This window comes from Gigantopelta aegis, chromosome 10 (assembly GCF_016097555.1).
Source record: "Gigantopelta aegis isolate Gae_Host chromosome 10, Gae_host_genome, whole genome shotgun sequence".
Lineage (NCBI taxonomy): Eukaryota > Metazoa > Mollusca > Gastropoda > Neomphalida > Peltospiridae > Gigantopelta > Gigantopelta aegis.
The window spans coordinates 40,875,412-40,894,496 of NC_054708.1; the positions used below are offsets into that span (position 1 = coordinate 40,875,412).

The 19,085-nt window shown below is 37.5% G+C and overlaps 1 protein-coding gene across 1 annotated transcript in view; it reads left to right on the forward strand.

Moving 5' to 3' along the window:
• Positions 1–15,849, forward strand: part of LOC121384197 (protein SFI1 homolog) — a 45,177-nt gene extending 29,328 nt beyond the window's left edge. Inside the window, exons 20-27 of the mRNA XM_041514471.1 lie at positions 2,370–2,466; positions 3,035–3,195; positions 3,577–3,726; positions 4,490–4,666; positions 9,365–9,729; positions 10,203–10,898; positions 11,761–11,857; positions 15,114–15,849. Of these exons, the coding sequence (XP_041370405.1) occupies positions 2,370–2,466; positions 3,035–3,195; positions 3,577–3,726; positions 4,490–4,666; positions 9,365–9,729; positions 10,203–10,898; positions 11,761–11,857; positions 15,114–15,227 (1,857 nt within the window). The 3' untranslated portion in view covers positions 15,228–15,849. The remainder of the gene's footprint in view (positions 1–2,369; positions 2,467–3,034; positions 3,196–3,576; positions 3,727–4,489; positions 4,667–9,364; positions 9,730–10,202; positions 10,899–11,760; positions 11,858–15,113) is intronic.
• The last annotated feature ends 3,236 nt before the right edge of the window (positions 15,850–19,085 follow it).

The window sequence follows — 19,085 nt, forward strand, 5'->3', positions numbered from 1 at the left end:
AATGTAAAAAACAGATTCGACTTCCCCTCACAAATGAAATGAACTTTCCTGCTGTGCCAAATATCACATACGCAAAACCAAGCTTATTCTTTCTTTTCCCCCTTTTCCCCTCGATTTCACTTTTGTTAGTAAACCGAAGAACTCTCCCTTCTGCATACACTCCTTTTTATTGTTTGCTTATTTTAATCATTTCCCTTTAAACGATTTATATGGGTTAATGGTCAGTATAAATGTATTATTTAGTTATTATTTTCAGTGTAGTGCGAATGCCTTGTATACACGTACATTTGTATATCGCGATTTTGAAGGAAAAAAAACCCCACGTGAAATAAATATATAATTTTGTTTTTTTAATTCATAACGTAGTGTAACGACAACATAGCGGCAACTGACAACAAGAAAAAGGTCAGAGGCTCAAATCAAGTAGCTTGTGCACGTTCGCAGTGGCCGCCGATCAACCGTCTAACAGAAATTTTTCAATTTTTTCCCCAACTAGTCTAGACGCCGTTTAGCTTGGTCGGAGTCGCCGTCTAGACGCAATTATGGTTGGTTCGTGTATTGTAACGTATATTTTTAAAAATATTAATATTTTGTTTTTGTCTGTTTGACAAATTTAATAGCAAAGGCAAAGCACAAACATAATTCATCTTGAACCATAATGGATATCTTCACAGTTGTCTAAGTTAAAGTTATCACATAAATTTACTTGTAGTATGGATATCTGCACACATTTGAAAGTGTGCAAGTAACCATGCATACTACAAGTAAGTTTATGTGCTAACTACTTGTATCATGCTTCAAAGTAACTCAAGTAAACATGCATACTACAAGTAAGTTTATGTGCTAACTACTTGTATCATGCTTCAAAGTAACTCAAGTAAACATGCATACTACAAGTAAGTTTATGTGCTAACTACTTGTATCATGCTTCAAAGTAACTCAAGTAAACATGCATACTACAAGTAAGTTTATGTGCTAACTACTTGTATCATGCCTCAAAGTAACACAAGTAACCATGCATACTACAAGTAAGTTTATGTGCTAACTTACTACTTGTATCATGCCTCAAAGTAAGGCAAGTAAACATGCATACTACAAGTAAGTTTATGTTCTAACTTACTACTTGTATCATGCCTTAAAGTAACTCAAGTAACCATGCATACTACAAGTATGTTTATGTGCTAACTACTTGTATCATGCCTCAAAGTAACTCAAGTAACTACAAGTAAGTTTATGTGCTAACTACTTGTATCATGCCTCAAAGTAACACAAGTAACCATGCGTACTACAAGTAAGTTTATGTGCTAACTACTTGTATCATGCCTCAAAGTAACTCAAGTAACCATGCGTACTACAAGTAAGTTTATGTGCTAACTACTTGTATCATGCTTCAAAGTAACTCAAGTAAACATGCATACTACAAGTAAGTTTATGTGCTAACTACTTGTATCATGCTTCAAAGTAACTCAAGTAACCATGCGTACTACAAGTAAGTTTATGTGCTAACTACTTGTATCATGCCTCAAAGTAACTCAAGTAACCATGCGTACTACAAGTAAGTTTATGTGCTAACTACTTGTATCATGCCTCAAAGTAACTCAAGTAACCATGCATACTACAAGTAAGTTTATGTGCTAACTACTTGTATCATGCCTCAAAGTAACACAAGTAACCATGCATACTACAAGTAAGTTTATGTGCTAACTTACTACTTGTATCATGCCTCAAAGTAAGGCAAGTAAACATGCATACTACAAGTAAGTTTATGTGCTAACTACTTGTATCATGCCTCAAAGTAACACAAGTAACCATGCATACTACAAGTATGTTTATGTGCTAACTACTTGTATCATGCCTCAAAGTAACTCAAGTAACCATGCGTACTACAAGTAAGTTTATGTGCTAACTACTTGTATCATGCCTCAAAGTAACTCAAGTAACCATGCGTACTACAAGTAAGTTTATGTGCTAACTACTTGTATCATGCCTCAAAGTAACGCAAGTAACCATGCGTACTACAAGTAAGTTTATGTGCTACTTGTATCATGCCTCAAAGTAACGCAAGTAACCATGCGTACTACAAGTAAGTTTATGTGCTAACTACTTGTATCATGCCTCAAAGTAAGGCAAGTAACCATGCATACTACAAGTAAGTTTGGTGCAGTGAGAGGTGGGGTTTCAAACGTGCGGTTATACACATTTATTGCACTCAATGGGAAGACGGTGTAAGTGTGATACAATATAAGGCAACACTTATTCTACCAATACTCTATGACACTGACGTGTTAAAAGACTGGTTATAGTGCCACTTGTTTGTCTGTGTTATTTTATTTGTGTGTAAAGATAACAATTATTTTTTATCTGTTCAGGTTGTGCGGTCCTGGCACCGATACACAGTTGTCCGTGCATACAAGAGATTGCACACTCAGCAGCTGGAGCATCAAGTACAACAACAGCTTTCCAAAAGTGAGCTCTTTAACATTCAATTTGAACACAGTTAATGTTCACACTTGTGTTTAATTTTCAAAGAGACAGCATGTCAAGTGCAATGAAGAAACAAAAATAACATTTATTTTACCTACATAATAAAAAAAATTCAAATCTAATAATTTTATTAAAAGTTAAATGGTGGACTTGGAGTTCACCATTTACCTTTTAGTAAAATTATCAGATTGGAAAAGTCAAATACTAATTTCACTATGACTGTTAAATACAGCCCTACACTTATGAATCAAATGAAAAACAAATTTTTATTTATTTGGAGTTGACTAGTTTCCTTTACTTTTTCAGATCTGGAAAAGGGATATTACGTATTACATTTATATACATATAAACTCTGAACTTGGAAAGTATACAAGTTACCAAAAAGTAATAGCTGGACTGATGACTGTTACCATCTTCCTCTAATCACACTTACAAATGGAATTATAGAAATTTGTTTTGCAGAATGAGTATTAATGTATACAGATCTAATTGTGTCTTTACTTTGACATTAATAGTTGTTAACCATTATTATGTTGAATTTTGTTTTTAGACAAATTGAGATGTTTCTTCCACCGATGGCATAGGGAATATGTGCTTTCAGTCCACACAAAACAAAATCTACATCTCGCCAGTCAACATTTCCGGAGATCCTTGCAGATAAAGGTCATCTCACAGTGGCAAAGCTTCACACGTCTACACATCAAGAAACATGTACGTGAAATGTGTGTTCTTCATCAGAGTATAAGCTGTTTGAACGATTTATAACACTATTTCATATTGTTCATGCTATGTTTATGGATAAAAGACTGTGTGATATGGACAATGTCTGTGATCATGTTTGATGACCAAAATAATTTTTATGTTATATAAATTCATATTTACATAATTTGTAAATGCTAACAGATTTGGACACATATATGTTTTTTACTCTATATTTGAGATTGTACCTATAGTGTGATACATTGTTGATCCATCTTTCAGTGAAACAGTAAGATATATATATATATATTGTTAACCTCTGGACCAAGCCATACATCCAATCCAACTATTGTTTTTTTATCTCTCTTTTTTTTTCTTTACATAATTATGCAGCTAATAACCCAGCAGAGCTTGTGGTTCGACAAAGTGTGCACGACAGCAAAGTTCTTTCACCTGTGGAAACAGCAGCATGTGGAGTCACAGGAAGAACAGAGCAAGACCAATCTCGCTTTGTGGCACTGGAGTCTGGGGCTGCTTCACAAAGTGAGACGGCACGATTTATGTTAGAAAATGTTCACTCTGTTAGATGTCCATTAATATTATTGTTACATGATGCTAGTCAGTAACTTGTTATTATGTATTTGTATTGTATTTAGTGTTTATATTTTTTTTCCTGTCACCTTTTTGCAAAGGTTCCGGATTTTAACTGCATTAATTTATTAATATGGTTGGCAAAAGGTGAGTTCTTGGGGCCATAGTGTCCACTTTATAAATTCAGAATTTGTCTGAATATTTTTACCGAATTAGATAGGATTTAATCATGGGACTTCATGCATTTAAAATAATTATGTTCCCTTAATCACATAGCTGTATTATTCTGCATAATATTTTAAATGACACAAATACTAGGAACAATTAGCAATCTTCAGACACAACCATCTAGTTCTTGGTAGTGGTTACTATTTTCATTAATTTGTACATAATTATGTATGACTGTTCAGTCCCATAGTTTTCACTTAACACTGTTCATTGAACAGTTGAACACAGTGACAAATGTAACCTTAAATGAGTGCTGGTCAACATTGTAAAAATTTGCCATTTTAATCAAACTAATTTAATATGTCTTCATTTTGGATCTACACTTTTTTGTTGACTGACAATAACAGATGTTTACTAAAAGTACTTCAAACTTACAGTATATCTTTTATTGAGTCAAAAAGGTTGAGTGTGATGCATCTCTTCACTTTGTTTATTACATGTTTTTAAAGAAACTGAATGTGTATAACTTTAACATCTGTAATTGCAGACTGTGTCTTCATGGCATGAATTTGTCCTGAATAAGCAAAGAAAAAAGCAGAGAGAAATGGATGCCCTGGAGAAACGACGTGTGCGTTTACTGCAGCTTGGGGTTACAAAATGGCTCACAGTTGCAGCTGATCTATCTGACTTGAGGGCTAAGTTTGCAGCACAGCGTCAAGCTGAGGTGATTAGCGAAACACTGTTTTTTCTTTACAGTCCAGTAGTTCAGTACAGCGTCAAGCTGAGGTGATTAGTGAAACACTGTTTTTTCTTTACAGTCCAGTAGTTCTGTATATCATCAAGCAGAGGTGATTAGTGAAACACTGGTTTTTCTTTACAGTCCAGTAGTTCAGTACAGCGTCAAGCTGAGGTGATTAGTGAAACACTGGTTTTTTCTTTATAGTCCAGTACATCATCAAGCGGAGGTGATTAGTGAATCACTGGTTTTTTCTTTATAGTCCAGTACATCATCAAACGGAGGTGATTAGTGAATCACTGGTTTTTTCTTTATAGTCCAGTACATCATCAAACGGAGGTGATTAGTGAATCACTGGTTTTTTCTTTATAGTCCAGTACATCATCAAACGGAGGTGATTAGTGAATCACTGGTTTTTTCTTTATAGTCCAGTACATCATAAAGTGGAGGTGATTAGTGAAACACTGTATTTTCTTTATAGTTCAGTACATTGTCAAGCTGAGGTGATTAGTGAAACACTGTTTTTTCTTTACAGCCCAGTAGTTCACTACATTGTCAAGCTGAGGTGATTAGTGAAACACTGTTTTTTCTTTACAGTCCAGTAGTTAAGTACATCATAAAGTGGAGGTGATTAGTGAAACACTGTTTTTTCTTTATAATCCAGTAGTTCAGTACATTGTCAAGCTGAGGTGATTAGTGAAACACTGTTTTTTCTTTATAATCCAGTAGTTCAGTACATTGTCAAGCTGAGGTGATTAGTGAAACACTGTTTTTTCTTTATAGTCCAGTAGTTCAGTACATTGTCAAGCTGAGGTGATTAGTGAAACACTGTTTTTTCTTTATAGTCCAGTAGTTCAGTACATTGTCAAGCTGAGGTGATTAGTGAAACACTGTTTTTTCTTTATAATCCAGTAGTTCAGTACATTGTCAAGCTGAAGTGATTAGTGAAACACTGTTTTTTCTTTATAATCCAGTAGTTCAGTACAGCATCAGGGTTAACATATAAACATTTGCTCTGTAATTGTAATGTGTTTGAAATCTTCCATTGTTCAGTTTTTTAATGACTAGTATACTGTGTATTCAAGTATTATTCTGTCTGTATTATACTGATGGCAGTAATTTTTTTCTTTTACTTTCACCATGTGTTAGACACTGAATAATCCATCAATCAACAGTGCTACTTTCCTTTCAATGTTTTATAAAATTAATAAACAAACAAACCTTTTATAAGTTTATTTGCATGTGATTACTTAGATATTTCTGAATCTGTTGGATTTTCATATTGTTTGATAAAACCAATAGATCACATAAAATATTCAACTTCCTCTTTTTTTTTAAATGATGTAAGCATTACAGATTTTCTATAGACATTACCTGTCCTCAAACAAGTGCACCTCCCCCCCACGCAAGTGGTCTGGTCCGAACATCCCAACAGCCAATGGGATGGCCTAAATTCTTCTACTGCATACTGCTCTCTAGTTCCGGTCACATGACTAACTTCCTTCTTTTTCTCTTCGCTAAAGGGTTTTACCGTCACCGTTTTCCTATGGTTCATTGCGGCTTATCAACTCACTGACGTTTACTGTTGTTACTGCCAGAGTTCGTGACCGATGCTGTCTAGATGGTCTCTGCTGCTGTTTCGCACCGGGTGGTGTGACGGCCGTGGATTTTAGCCGGTTGCTGTTTTGCGTTGCTTCACTTCCAGGTATATCGGGCATGTAGCGTAGCGAATTGCTACGCTGTCTTGGCTCTTGCCTGTATCACGGGGTCGCTGTTTCCGATGTCTTGATTCCTGAATCACTCTATTACTGTTTCATGAAGTATCATTGCAAGAGTAATTTTGACGTCGGCGCAACATTTTATGCTTAGAGGTCGCGGTATCCAGTTTGTTTCTGAATCCATGCATTCAGTACAATAACGCAGATTTGCTGATCCGGTTACCAGTCGCCTTGCAGTCCAGTCCCTGTTGGTGGCTGTGGTTTCCAGATGAAGCCGATCTACACATCAACCTGTTGGAGATGTTGTCAGTTACGTCATCTTTCATTGGCGAGAGATGCTGTCAGGCGCCTCTCTCATGGTAGCCACAGACAGTACTACCGCGGTGGCTTATATCAACCGTCAGGGCGGAACCCACTCCAGCAGTCTGCTGCAGTTGACTTATCGTCTCTACAAGCTGGTTGACGAGATTCCGTTGCAACTTCGGGCTCGCCATATTCCAGGGGTTTCCAATGTACTAGTCGACACACTGTCTCGGCCATCGTCTCCACAGCCGACGGAATGGATGCTCCATCCCGAAGCGTTTCGATGGGTGTGCGACAGACTTTGGACACCAAACATCGATCTCTTCGCCACACGATTCAACCATCAGCTGAGGGTTTACGTGTCTCCGGTGCTGGATCCCGAAGCTCTGGATCTCGACGCCTTGGCCATCAGCTGGGAACAGATGGACGCGTACGCTTTTCCTCCACGAATCCTCCTTCCAAGGGTGCTTCAGAGGTTTCAGCTGTACCATTGTCGCCTGTTACTCATTGCTCCAATGTGGCCATCCAGGATGTGGTATCCAGATCTAATATGTCTTGCCGATCCACATCCTTTACCGCTGCCAGACTGGGATCATCTGTTGCTGCATCCCACGTCAAGACTATACCATCCACGTCTGCAGTTGTTCCAACTGCACGCGTGGACTTTATCGCCAAGAGTTTGAGAAAGAAAGGTTTTTCTTCACAGTCTACGGCGGCCATTTTGAAAGCGCACAGATCATCTACTACTGTGGCTTACAACGTCAGATGGCTTTGCTTTCACCGAGGGTGTGTCCGGCAAAACCTCAAACCTCAGACGATCCAGATACTTCGTCTTGCTGGGTTTTTTTGGCTGTATCTGCGGACCACTTTACGATTAAAGGGGTCTACCATCGCTGGGTACGTTTCGGTCATCGCTACTGTTCGTGATGTCGCTACTAGAACGAAGTTATCGGGTATTCCTGAGATCCATAAGATGATCAAAGGGTTTCGCCTTGATGATCAAGTACACCGGTTTCGGCCACCAAGATGGGACCTGAATCTGGTGTTACGAGCGTTATCGACCGCACCTTATGAGCCGATCGAATCCTCTTCCCTGCAAGACTTGATGCGGAAGACGGTGTTTTTACTCGGTTTTGCCACGGCTGCCCGTGTCTCAGAACTCCATGCTCTTGATGTAGACTTGGTACGTTTTCACCAAGATCGGCGTGCAGTCAACTTGGGGTTACTCATGAACTTTGTTGCAAAGAATCAGTTACCAGACCAAGCGCCTCGTTCGTATGTTGTGCAGGCCCTCTCCTCTATCGTTGGTCCGGCGGACGTTGAGGACTTGGCGTTGTGCCCTGTCAGAGCCCTGCACCAGTACATCGAGAGGACCAGATCTTTTCGACAACATCGCAAAAGACTTTTCCTTTCCTGTAACCAGAGTCGGTTGAGGGATCTTACCAAGAACACGGTGGCCACCTGGATCCGGTCTTCTATCCTGACCGCCTATCAGAAGGAGGGTTTACCTGCTCCGTCTGCTTCTAATCCGCATGAACTCCGTGCCTTGGCTGCCACGATGTCCCTGCACTGCAACACACCCATTCAGCACATTATCACTGGTTGGTTCTGGGCTACGGACTCCATCTTCGCCAACTATTATCTGAGGGATGTCTCCACAGAAGACGTTGAGGGGTTCCATCATCTGGGTCCGGTTGTTGCTGCACAGACTCTGTTGAATACAAGCCGTCCTCGTCGCCGTTGATGTCTGTCTGATTCTGGGCTGCATACCGAGATGTCCATCGAATCGACAGATGAGGATTGCTTAGACTTTTGTTCTTTTGCACAGTTCACGTACTGGTGCCGGAACTTTTGTCTCGATAACCTTTACCCTGCACTGCATGTGGTTATTGGTTGTCGTTATTGAACTAACAGATCTTTGGTGTACTAGACAGAAAACACTCGGGGGTCTTGTTTTGTTCAATGTTCTGACGGATGCACCTCATTAGGTTGTCGCTTGTTATTGAAAAACTATAACACTTCAATACGTGAGGGTTACCTAACACCTGCATCCCTGGTGGCTACGTCTTCCCACCCTGTCAGAACCAGCATGAGATGTGGCTTCCGCCTCCTGGTCCATGTGTTCTAGGAGCCGTACCTGCCACTGCTGACGGATGCCACCATTCTGGTTGTTGTTACTAACATCACCTGCATTGGTCTGTGACGGGCATCCCTAGGATGAGGGCTTACCAAGGTTGGCCTTATTCTTCCACTAGTCAGCCTCTTTCCGGTTGGGGAGTTATCACAAGCATCTACGGATCTCGGCACCCACCACCATCTGTTGAATGCTGCACTTGTTTGAGGACAGGTAATGTCTATAGAAATGGAGAAAACTTGAGTGTTTTCTCTTTTATAGATACATTACCTGTCCTCAAACAAGTGCACCTCCCCCCCACGCAAGTGGTCTGGTCCGAACATCCCAACAGCCAATGGGATGGCCTAAATTCTTCTACTGCATACTGCTCTCTAGTTCCGGTCACATGACTAACTTCCTTCTTTTTCCCTGAGCGCATCGCACGGAGAACAGGAAGCGGGGAGGCCCGGGCGGGATGAATCTTGAGGACAGGTAATGTATCTATAAAAGAGAAAACACTCAAGTTTTCTCCATTTTGTTTATTGTTTTCAGAGTGCTTTTGACACATTTCGAATCACTCAGAAATATGCTTTGAAGTGGAGGTATATTACGAATGGGAATCTATCAGAAAGGCACAGAAGAGTGCCCAGGAAGAAACCTGTTGTACAAGAAAATGTTGTGTTAGCTGCTGAGACCCGACCATTGGAGCCAAAGTCCAAGGAAGCCGTCAGACCATCTGTGAACAAAGGGGATCACCGCAGCATGCTCCATATTGATGTGGAAGGATGTCAACCTGTCATTCCTGTTCTGAGGTCTGCATCCTCTCCCGTGATACCACAGAGACCGAAACCACGGAAACCAGACTTCCTCAAAGATTCCTTGAAACGTCTTGGTTTGCACTCCTCGGTTCAGGAAATGTGAGTTTTAAAATGTTATTTATATGTTTTTATCTTTGTCATTTCTTATAATTAAAATTGAAATTTTGCTACATAATTTTAGGTATGATTTATGATTATAATTCTTGGCAACGATTATGTCAAACATAACATAAAGAATCTGATATAATGTTCAGTGTTTATAACTATTAAAATTCAAAAAATTTCAAGTTTGAAATTTTAAAATTTTTTGATGTATATGTTTTGTTTGGAGTTTTGGTGGGTTTTTAAAAATAATTATTTCTTCAAAGTATACAAATGTGCATGATCATTATGTTGACTGGTTGATCGGTTGATGATATCAGTTTTTCCTACACTATTAAAGAACATTGTCTTTTAATGTTTATTTTATTTTTAAAGTGAATGGTTTTTAAAACAAAGACTTTTGGTATTAAATAATATGATCTTACGACAGCTATTCATGTTTTATAAATACTTACTATTGTCTGGTCTAGGCTAGAATCAAGACAAGAGCCCTGTGGAGTACTTCACGAAGCACACAGTGTTAAATCAACACACGAGAAGCTGCACGTAGACAGTTCACAGCATTATCGACTAAATGTAATGCAAGAACATTTTAATGTCGGGGTTGAATTACCTCCAGAAACCTGTAATGTTCAGTCTACAGAACATTCACATAACAGTTCGAGGGCCGAGTTAGCTCTTACTAAAGCCAAGGATGTCTTTACTGGTGATGAACAGTTTTATGATTCTACAGCTGTTTCATCACTGCCACCAGTTTCACAAAAAGACCAGCCTCAGCTTTCCCATCAAGCATTGAAGGATCATTACCAGCATGCACACGGAAATGTTTCCCAGCAGGAAAAGAAACAGGAATTCCAGCTAGAAGGTTGTCAGTGTTCACATTTGGCTGCCAAAAATATCACTAATTCAGAAAAACCCCTATCAAGTTTGATTTTATTAACTCCCATGGATTTTGTCAATAAGAATGAAAATGCAGCAGAGTCAACATCCCGTGAAAAAAGCTTTGGTTATTCTAATACTGAGAGAAATGTAGGGTCAGAAAATATTCCATATTCTACAGCAAAGACGGTTAAAGCAAACCTTGGCCAAAACATATCTCCTACTGCTGAACTGATCCAGATCAGAGACACACTGAATACATTTGCAAAAGAAAAGAAGAGACTGAGGTAATTGGCTTTTTTTATTGTGTTATGTATTCTATATATACACCAATGGGAATATCAAAAAGTGGCATTTTTAAAGAGGTGGCTGCTTAATACAGGTCAGTTTGTACTATTTTTGATGATTTGGAATATCAAAATGTTGCCTCTTAACACAGTTGGCTGGTTAATTCAGGTGGCTACTAGAGCAGGTTTGACTACCACAGAAAATATTACCAAGATAAAGCTTACCAATTGAAGGAAGGAAGAAATATTTAATTTAATGACAAACTCCACATGTTTTTATTTATGTTTATTTGGTCAAGGGCCACAGATATACTGAGAATGGAAACCTGCTGCTATTACTGCATGGACTTCTTGTTGCTTGGCAAGGGATCTTTTATGTACACCATCCCACAGACGTACCATGGGAAGGAAGGAAGGAAATGTTTTATTTAACAACACACTAAACACATTTTATTTATGGTTATATGGCGTCAGGCATATGGTTAAAGACCACACAGATATTGAGAGAAGAAACCTGTTGTTCCCACTTCATGGGCTACTCTTTTCAATTAGCAGCAAGATATCTTTTATATGCACCATCCCACAAACAGGATAGAACATACCGCGGCCTTGTTACACCAGTTGTGGAACACTGGCTGGAACGAGAAATAGCCCCACCGATGGGGATCAATCCTAGAATGATCCTGCATCAAGTGAACGCTTTACCACTGGGTTAAATCCCGCCCCTATACTCTGGGATTCACAACTGAATGCAGAAATCTTACGGTCACAAGAACACATTTCACATGGCGGTTACAGTATTATGAATTAATATGAATATATTGTGATATTGAAATGATTACAAAAATCTGTTTAATTTTAGACTACTGCAGAAGCAACGGCAGCTACTTTCTGACTGGCTAAATGAAGAAAATGAAGAGAATGAGGATGCTGTAACTGCTAGAGAGGAGTTGAATTCAGTAAGTTGTGGGCTGATTGTAAGCTAGAACGCTCAATAAGTTCCATATGAAGAATAATACAATCATGGTATAAAATGTTTTTGATCCTAAATTGGCAACTGAAGTGGTATCACAAGCTGATTTTTTTAAGGTAAAGAATAGCAATACTAAGGTCGAGTCACCTTTCGGACCCTTGTTTTGGCTTTGTACACAATAAATAAAACATATCCAAGCATAATTTTTTGATATGATATATTTGACAAAAGGTACTTTTTATTTCTTTCCTCTTTTAAAACTTAAAATTAATATTTTGTCCAGAATTAAGAAAAAAAAAAAATACTGACCTGTAAACAGCATTGTCTCCTTGTTATAGAATTGGGACAGGGGTCAAGGTTAGTAGATGAGTTTTTATTTGAATGTAGCGAAGTATGGTAATAATATCATGACTCGACCTTAGCAGTAGCCTGGGGTGTTTTGGCTACCTGTTTCTCACTTGGGCTACCAGATGTCTAAACGTGGTAGTCCGCTGAGCTACTAGATTTTACTCTAGTTACTCTGCAATCAACAAGATGCTTAAACACCTAAAAAAAAACAATTCTAAAACTATGTTTAAATAAAAATAAGTGATTTTGCTTTTTTGTCTCCTTTTTAAAAAGTTTATGAAAATTATAGGCTACCAAATTTACCGAGGGCTACCAGATTTCATAACCTGGAAGCCTGGTGGGCTACCACTGAAAAAAGTTAAGGTCAAGGCCTGAATATAGCTATTTCTTAATGTGAATGACGTCAGTATTCCAATGCCATCACTTGTATCTCTTTACAATAACCATAAACATGATGTTTCCATTTTAAGAATGAATGAATGTTTAACGACACCCCAGCACGAAAAATACATGGCTATTGGGTGTCAAACTACCATTTTAAGAATGCTGGAAAAATGCTAATGCCAAATTGCTATTGAAAAATTTTTCTTTAAACATTACTAATGCATTTGATTGTGTTTGAAGAAAGTCTTGTGAATAAAAAATTGTACCTTTTACGAAATATGATTTCAAGTGAAATTACGGTAAGATATGCTATATCTATTGCGTACTAAGCCAAAACACAACTTAACAAGGGTGCGAAAAGGGACTGTTGTGGACCTTAGTGGGGATATTTTCTGTCATAACAGAAAAATTAACGGAATTATGGAATTCAGAAACTTAAATGGAATTCCTGATATTATTTTGGGGTTATTATTTCTTTTAACAATACAATTTGTATTTCATGCTCAAACATAGTTATAAACATTTATTGGTATTTTGGCATATATTTTTTATTCCTTGGTTTTTAATGTTAATTACACAACAGTTGATTTCTGATACTGTCCATTTTGATGTCTTTTTTTCCCCCAACTTGTAATCATAACTGCATCATGTGATGCTCTATATGATGCTCTAACAACATAATTTTTATTAGTAAAACATCAGGTGTTGTAATAAATATTGAAGAATTTCACATTATTTGTGCCAAAACTAAAATTATTCCTTGGCATTAATTGGAAACTTTTAGAAAAAAAATCTCAAATTGCCAAAATCTGAAATGGAAAATCATTCCTTCTGCCACACATCCTCGGTATTTTCGCTGGGTGAAAATTAAAAAGGAACAGCTGCGTGCCCCACCCCCAGACCTTCCAAAAAAGAAAAAATGGGGGTTAAGCTTGGTCAGTGTATGTTATTGTGTGTTGGTCGACTGTGGAAGGAAATGACCCTTATTTTGTCACACAGTATCGGTGTTTTCGCTGGGTGAAAATTAAAGGGGAACGGCTGCGTGCCCCACCCCTAGACCTTCCAAAAAAGAAAAAATGGGGGTTAAGCTTGGTCAGTGTATGTTATTGTGTGTTGGTGGACTGTGGAAGGACATGACCCTCATTTTGCCACACAGTATCTGGTGCAAAAAAATTGGTATGATGTACAAGCTTACTCATTATACACCCGTCTGTTAACTTTTCTTGTCCGGACCATATCTTGCATACAGGACCATCAAACCTCACATGTAGGAACAACTTGGGATGGAGGTGTGTCACATACTATTACTAGGTCACTGTGACCTACTTTTCACGGTCTACTGCACATAACAGTAAATCCTTGTTCAGATCATATCTTGAATACAGATGCATATAGGACCATCAAACTCCTGATGGGTATATCATGTACCTCACCGGTACTCTTTTTTTATGTAGTTGGACTGGAGATATTGTTGGTCGGACATTCATGAGCATTTGTATTGGTGAACTGATCAAAGTTTTATTATTATTTTTATAAAGATTTCAAGATATCTGAAAAATAATTTAAGATTTTCAAAAATTATCCACTAATGTGGGATAACATTTTTGTGTTCTATTTATTGTTATCTTCTTTGAAAGAATTGATCGCATTGATATCACTAGCTGATAAAAGTAGTTTTGTTTTTGTAAATGCGGTATATATATTATTTGGCACCCAAGATAAATGATTTTAATGATGAACACTACCACTTCAGTTGTTTTTATAAGTTGTAAGGATATCCCCTTACAAAATGCAAAGTTTCTAATATTTTATTAGGAATTGCTGAATAAACAAATGATAGTAAGTAAAAAAATTTAGTTATGACCAATTAAATCTACACTTGAGGACAAAATGTCAGACGAGTCAGTGGACACAAAACACAGAATATCCTTTTTGCTTTCGTGAAAAATTTTGAGCTAAATAAATGAGGGTTTTTCAGTCGGAGATTGCCGAAATGATAAAAATTAAATGTTTTCATATGCTCAAATAAAATATAACTTTTATTGTGTGTATCAAACATACAAATGGTATAGAACACAATAGAGGCTATTAAAAATATTGTTAAATTACGCAACGGTAACGGTACACTACTGAAGTTTTTATCATTGCTTTTGCTTACACACCACAGCATGTTTCCTTTGATGTCCAGTGTGCAGACCAATCAATTTTTTAGTGTTAAAAAAAAAGTGCATTTTGAAATAGTAGGGTTGGGTGCTGTAAAATATAACAGGATGCAGGAAATTGAAGAGGGGCGAAAGAATATGCAAGTGGGTGGCAAATCATGAAAGTGGGGTAGTAAAATGCAATAGCAGGGCAGCCAGTACCCCTAAAATGGAGCATTTCATCTTTGTGTTGATAGCTTATTCATTTTATTCCACAGTAGCAGGTCCATTTAACATCATTTTAGGATTTAGATTTCCATGAGCCTGCTATTGAAACTTGTAACTTCATGTTTGTACGTTGTTTTTCAGCTGATCAGCGAGATTGACTTGTTAAAGAAATCAGTTGATGCTCAGCAACCAGTCTGTGCTCAGTTAGTAGAAAAAACAAAGGAACTGATGCAAAAACTTGGTGCTAAAACCTGACAATTATTATCTCATCACCTAATACTTCTCTAATCATTAATATGCATATTAATGTTTCTCCAGATGTGTAATATTCACAACGTTCTTTATCCAGCCAAATGAAGTAGTACTCCAGCCTGAAGTAACACCCCCCCCGTACTCTCTTCAACACTTTCAACCCACAGTATTCAAATGAATTAAAGTTATGTGGATATGGATATTTTACCATCTAGTAGAACCGACTAGTGAAACTCTGGTGGATGCTTCACCACAGAAATTTGAAAAATATTAATGGACAAATGTAAAAAAAAAATTCAGGACTTTATTGTTTACTTGATCTTTAGGTTGTCTTAAAAAATTTGTAATGATCCAATTGCCTTCCATAACTTTGTGCTGTTGTTTGATAGAAATCTCAGGGAGCTGTTCTGTGATATGTTTAGGATTCAGTCATAGAGTGAAAATACAGCGTTACGCATGTTTTCCATTTGGCCAGAAATATTTTTGTTACAATTTATTTACAATTATTATTTAGATAATTAAAACAACAAAATATATCATAGTGTTTATAAAAATGAACTATTAAATAGTTACTGTATATTGGAATTACATATTTTATACTAAAATAAAACCTCTTTGATTTTCATTGTTTGTTTTTTGTTTTTGTTTATAAACTATCTTCATTAGGTGTGTATTTAATGGCAATGAAGAAGCTGCGATAATATATTTTTTTGTTTCACTTTTATTTTGCATTTAATATTAAAGTTTCGCATTTAGATCAGTTTCTTACAAACTATAAGTCTTAGGTCAGTAAAACTTGGTTTATAGTTGCACGCATGGATGTTAAACTTGGTTTATAGTTGCACGCATGGATGTTCATCACAGCACACAGAAAATTTTTATAGTAGCTGAGACATTCAATTCCACAGTATTGTTTTGTTAGTGAATCTCATATTTACATTTTCATTTGTTTCTGTATGACATTTTCATCAGTACTCGAAGGAAATTTAACAAATATCAACAGATCAATCCTCATCATAACAGAAGTACTGTACTATACTACCCACCGTTACTTAACAGATATATTTAGGAGATAATATCAGTGTTTCATTGTTAACTTTAAGGATTTATTCTAATATTACACCTATTGGGAGTATCTGTTAGAAAACTTATTGTGTTTTTATAAAAGAAATCCCACAAATCTTAAAAACCTAATTATCTATTCTCCTTACTTGCAGTAAATAACAGTATGATGTAATTTAAAAAAAAAAAAATTTCTCTTTATATGATGTCATTGACTTGGGAGCGAAGCATATTTATCAGTACTGTAGTCTGTATATTTGTAATACAGGATATACAAAAAATATTTTCGTTTGCTGTTAATTTCTGTTGCAAAATGTATGGATATAATTGACCTCGTATTGAATTATTTTGAGAAATTTGCCTGGATTAATTTTGGACAAAAACCATGTTAATGGGGTAGGTCTACAAGTTTATAACTTTCATTAACATATTTTTACTTAATTTTTTAATAACAATCGGTGGGCCCATTGGGCTATTACTCGTTCCAGCCAGTGCACCACGACTGGTATATATCAAAAGCCATGGTATGTGCTATCCTGTCTGTGGGATGGTGTATATAAAAGATCCCTTGTTGCTAATTAAAAAGAGTAGTTCATGAAGTGGCGACAGCGGGTTTTCTCTCTTAATATCCATGTCCGATGCCATATAACCATAAATAAAATGTGTTGAGTGCATCGTTAAATAACACATTTCCTTCCTTATTATGAACAGACATTGAAGGTTTATCCACTTCAACAAAGTGTCAGTGTCTTAGCTGACCATTCCTATTTTCTCAATGATTTAAACAAGTTTTATTCATGCTAGAATAAAGATAACATATTCCCATTTCATTTCTGAGGTATGTAAATGTTATATGGCAGAATGAAGTTCATGATAACCTACCTCAAAAAAAAATAAAAAAATTAGTGTATGATTATCTCCTAATTGTTGAAAAAGAAAAAAAGAAAGAAATTATAATATAAATAGAGAATTCGTCATGATTGTTTTTAATATGGAAAATAACAAAAGAGTCTATGTTAATCGGTATTTGTCGAGGCTATGTTAGACTCTTGATATTTTACATATGAAAAACAATCATGACGAATTCTATTTATCCTAAAACACTTACAAAATAAAATAAAATTTTAATTTTATATTTAGTAAATCAAAGTTCTGAAGTCGCCTCATCGATATTATAATATGACATCATCACGATTAGCACAAATGTGGTTTGACATCTTGCACTTGAACTAAATATCATCAAAACATTACACTCAGGTATACAAGACTAGTCTTGTTGACAAATGATCCACCGACAGCAAAACATAATAATAGTAAATATACACCTCGTCATAAATATCGCACCACACATTTTAAAGTAAAATTAGAAAATATAAGTTTCGGTTTTTTAAACTACAAGTATATATTTAATATACTACAACATCTGTGAACATAATATCACAAACACACCCTGTTCCGAGCTGCACGTGCATGCTCAGTCGAGCATGATTGATCCGGGGGTCGGTTTGCTAACAATGCAGTATGCACATAGCCTCTTTTGGTGTATGTTATGTTGGCAGACACAGCTAAAATTTGATTTTAGGCATAAATTAAGCTTTATTTTGACCAACCAGTGAAATGCCCCAAGCGTCCAGTGCCTCTGAACCAAAGATGGCGAATTATTGGTATGCACCAGACTGGTATGTCATGTCGTGCTATTGGAACACAATTGAACATTAATCACACTGTCATCAGCAGGCTAATACGTAAACATACTGCTTCCGGTGAAGTGAAGGATGCACCGAGGTCTGGACGTCCCAGAAAAAACCAATGACAGGGAAGACCGTGCTCTCGTACGCCAAGCCAGACGAAGCCCAAAGTCTACTTGTACACAGCTGTGACATGGATGGCATTCCTGTTTTCCATACAACAGAGTGTCCATCAGCACCATCAGACGACGCCTAAATTCTGCAGGATTGAGAGCAAGACGACCAATCAGACGTCCACTCCTCACAAATCAGCACCGCCATGCCCGTTTAGCCTGGTGCCAAGCACGTAATCGCTGGAACCTGAGGACATGGAGAAGGATCCACTGGTCCGATGAAAGCAGATTTTTGCTGCATCATACAGACGGGAGGGCACGAGTTTGGAGGCAGAGAGGCACAGCATATGAATAGGAACATTCAAGCTGAGGTTCCATTTGGGGGTGGATCCGTCATGGTGTGGGGGTGTTGTTCCTATGATTGTAAACTTGACCTCATCACAGTTCCCGGAACACTGAATGGACAGATGTACCAGAACTTGATCCTGGACGGTGCTGTTGTGCCTCATTTCGATAACCATGCTCTCGCCACACGTCCAGTCTTCATGGACGATAATGCCAGACCACATCATGCTCGAGCTGTTGTTCAGCATCTCCAACACAACGACATTGAGACACTACCATGGCCTGCCAGAAAGTCCAGACCTAAAATCCTATTGAGCATTTGTGGGACATTTTGGGACGTAGGGTGAGAGTAAGGGATCCTCCAGTTCAGAACCTTCAGGAATTGACCCATGCATTGCATGATGATGGCAGCAGATCCCTCAACAGAGCATCACGTCTGGTGACAACATGAGAAGGCGTGTAGAACATGTTATCCAAGTGCGAGGCGGTTACACCAGATACTGAGTTAGCCAGTCATTGTGGACCGTACTAGTGTGTTTGACATTAATGAAATGTGAACTGTGTTGTGTGTCTGTTGTAACGACCCCGGCAGCCATACTTATTTCACCGTATTTTACGGTGATTTTAGTGAACTTTACTTTGCTACAATTAAA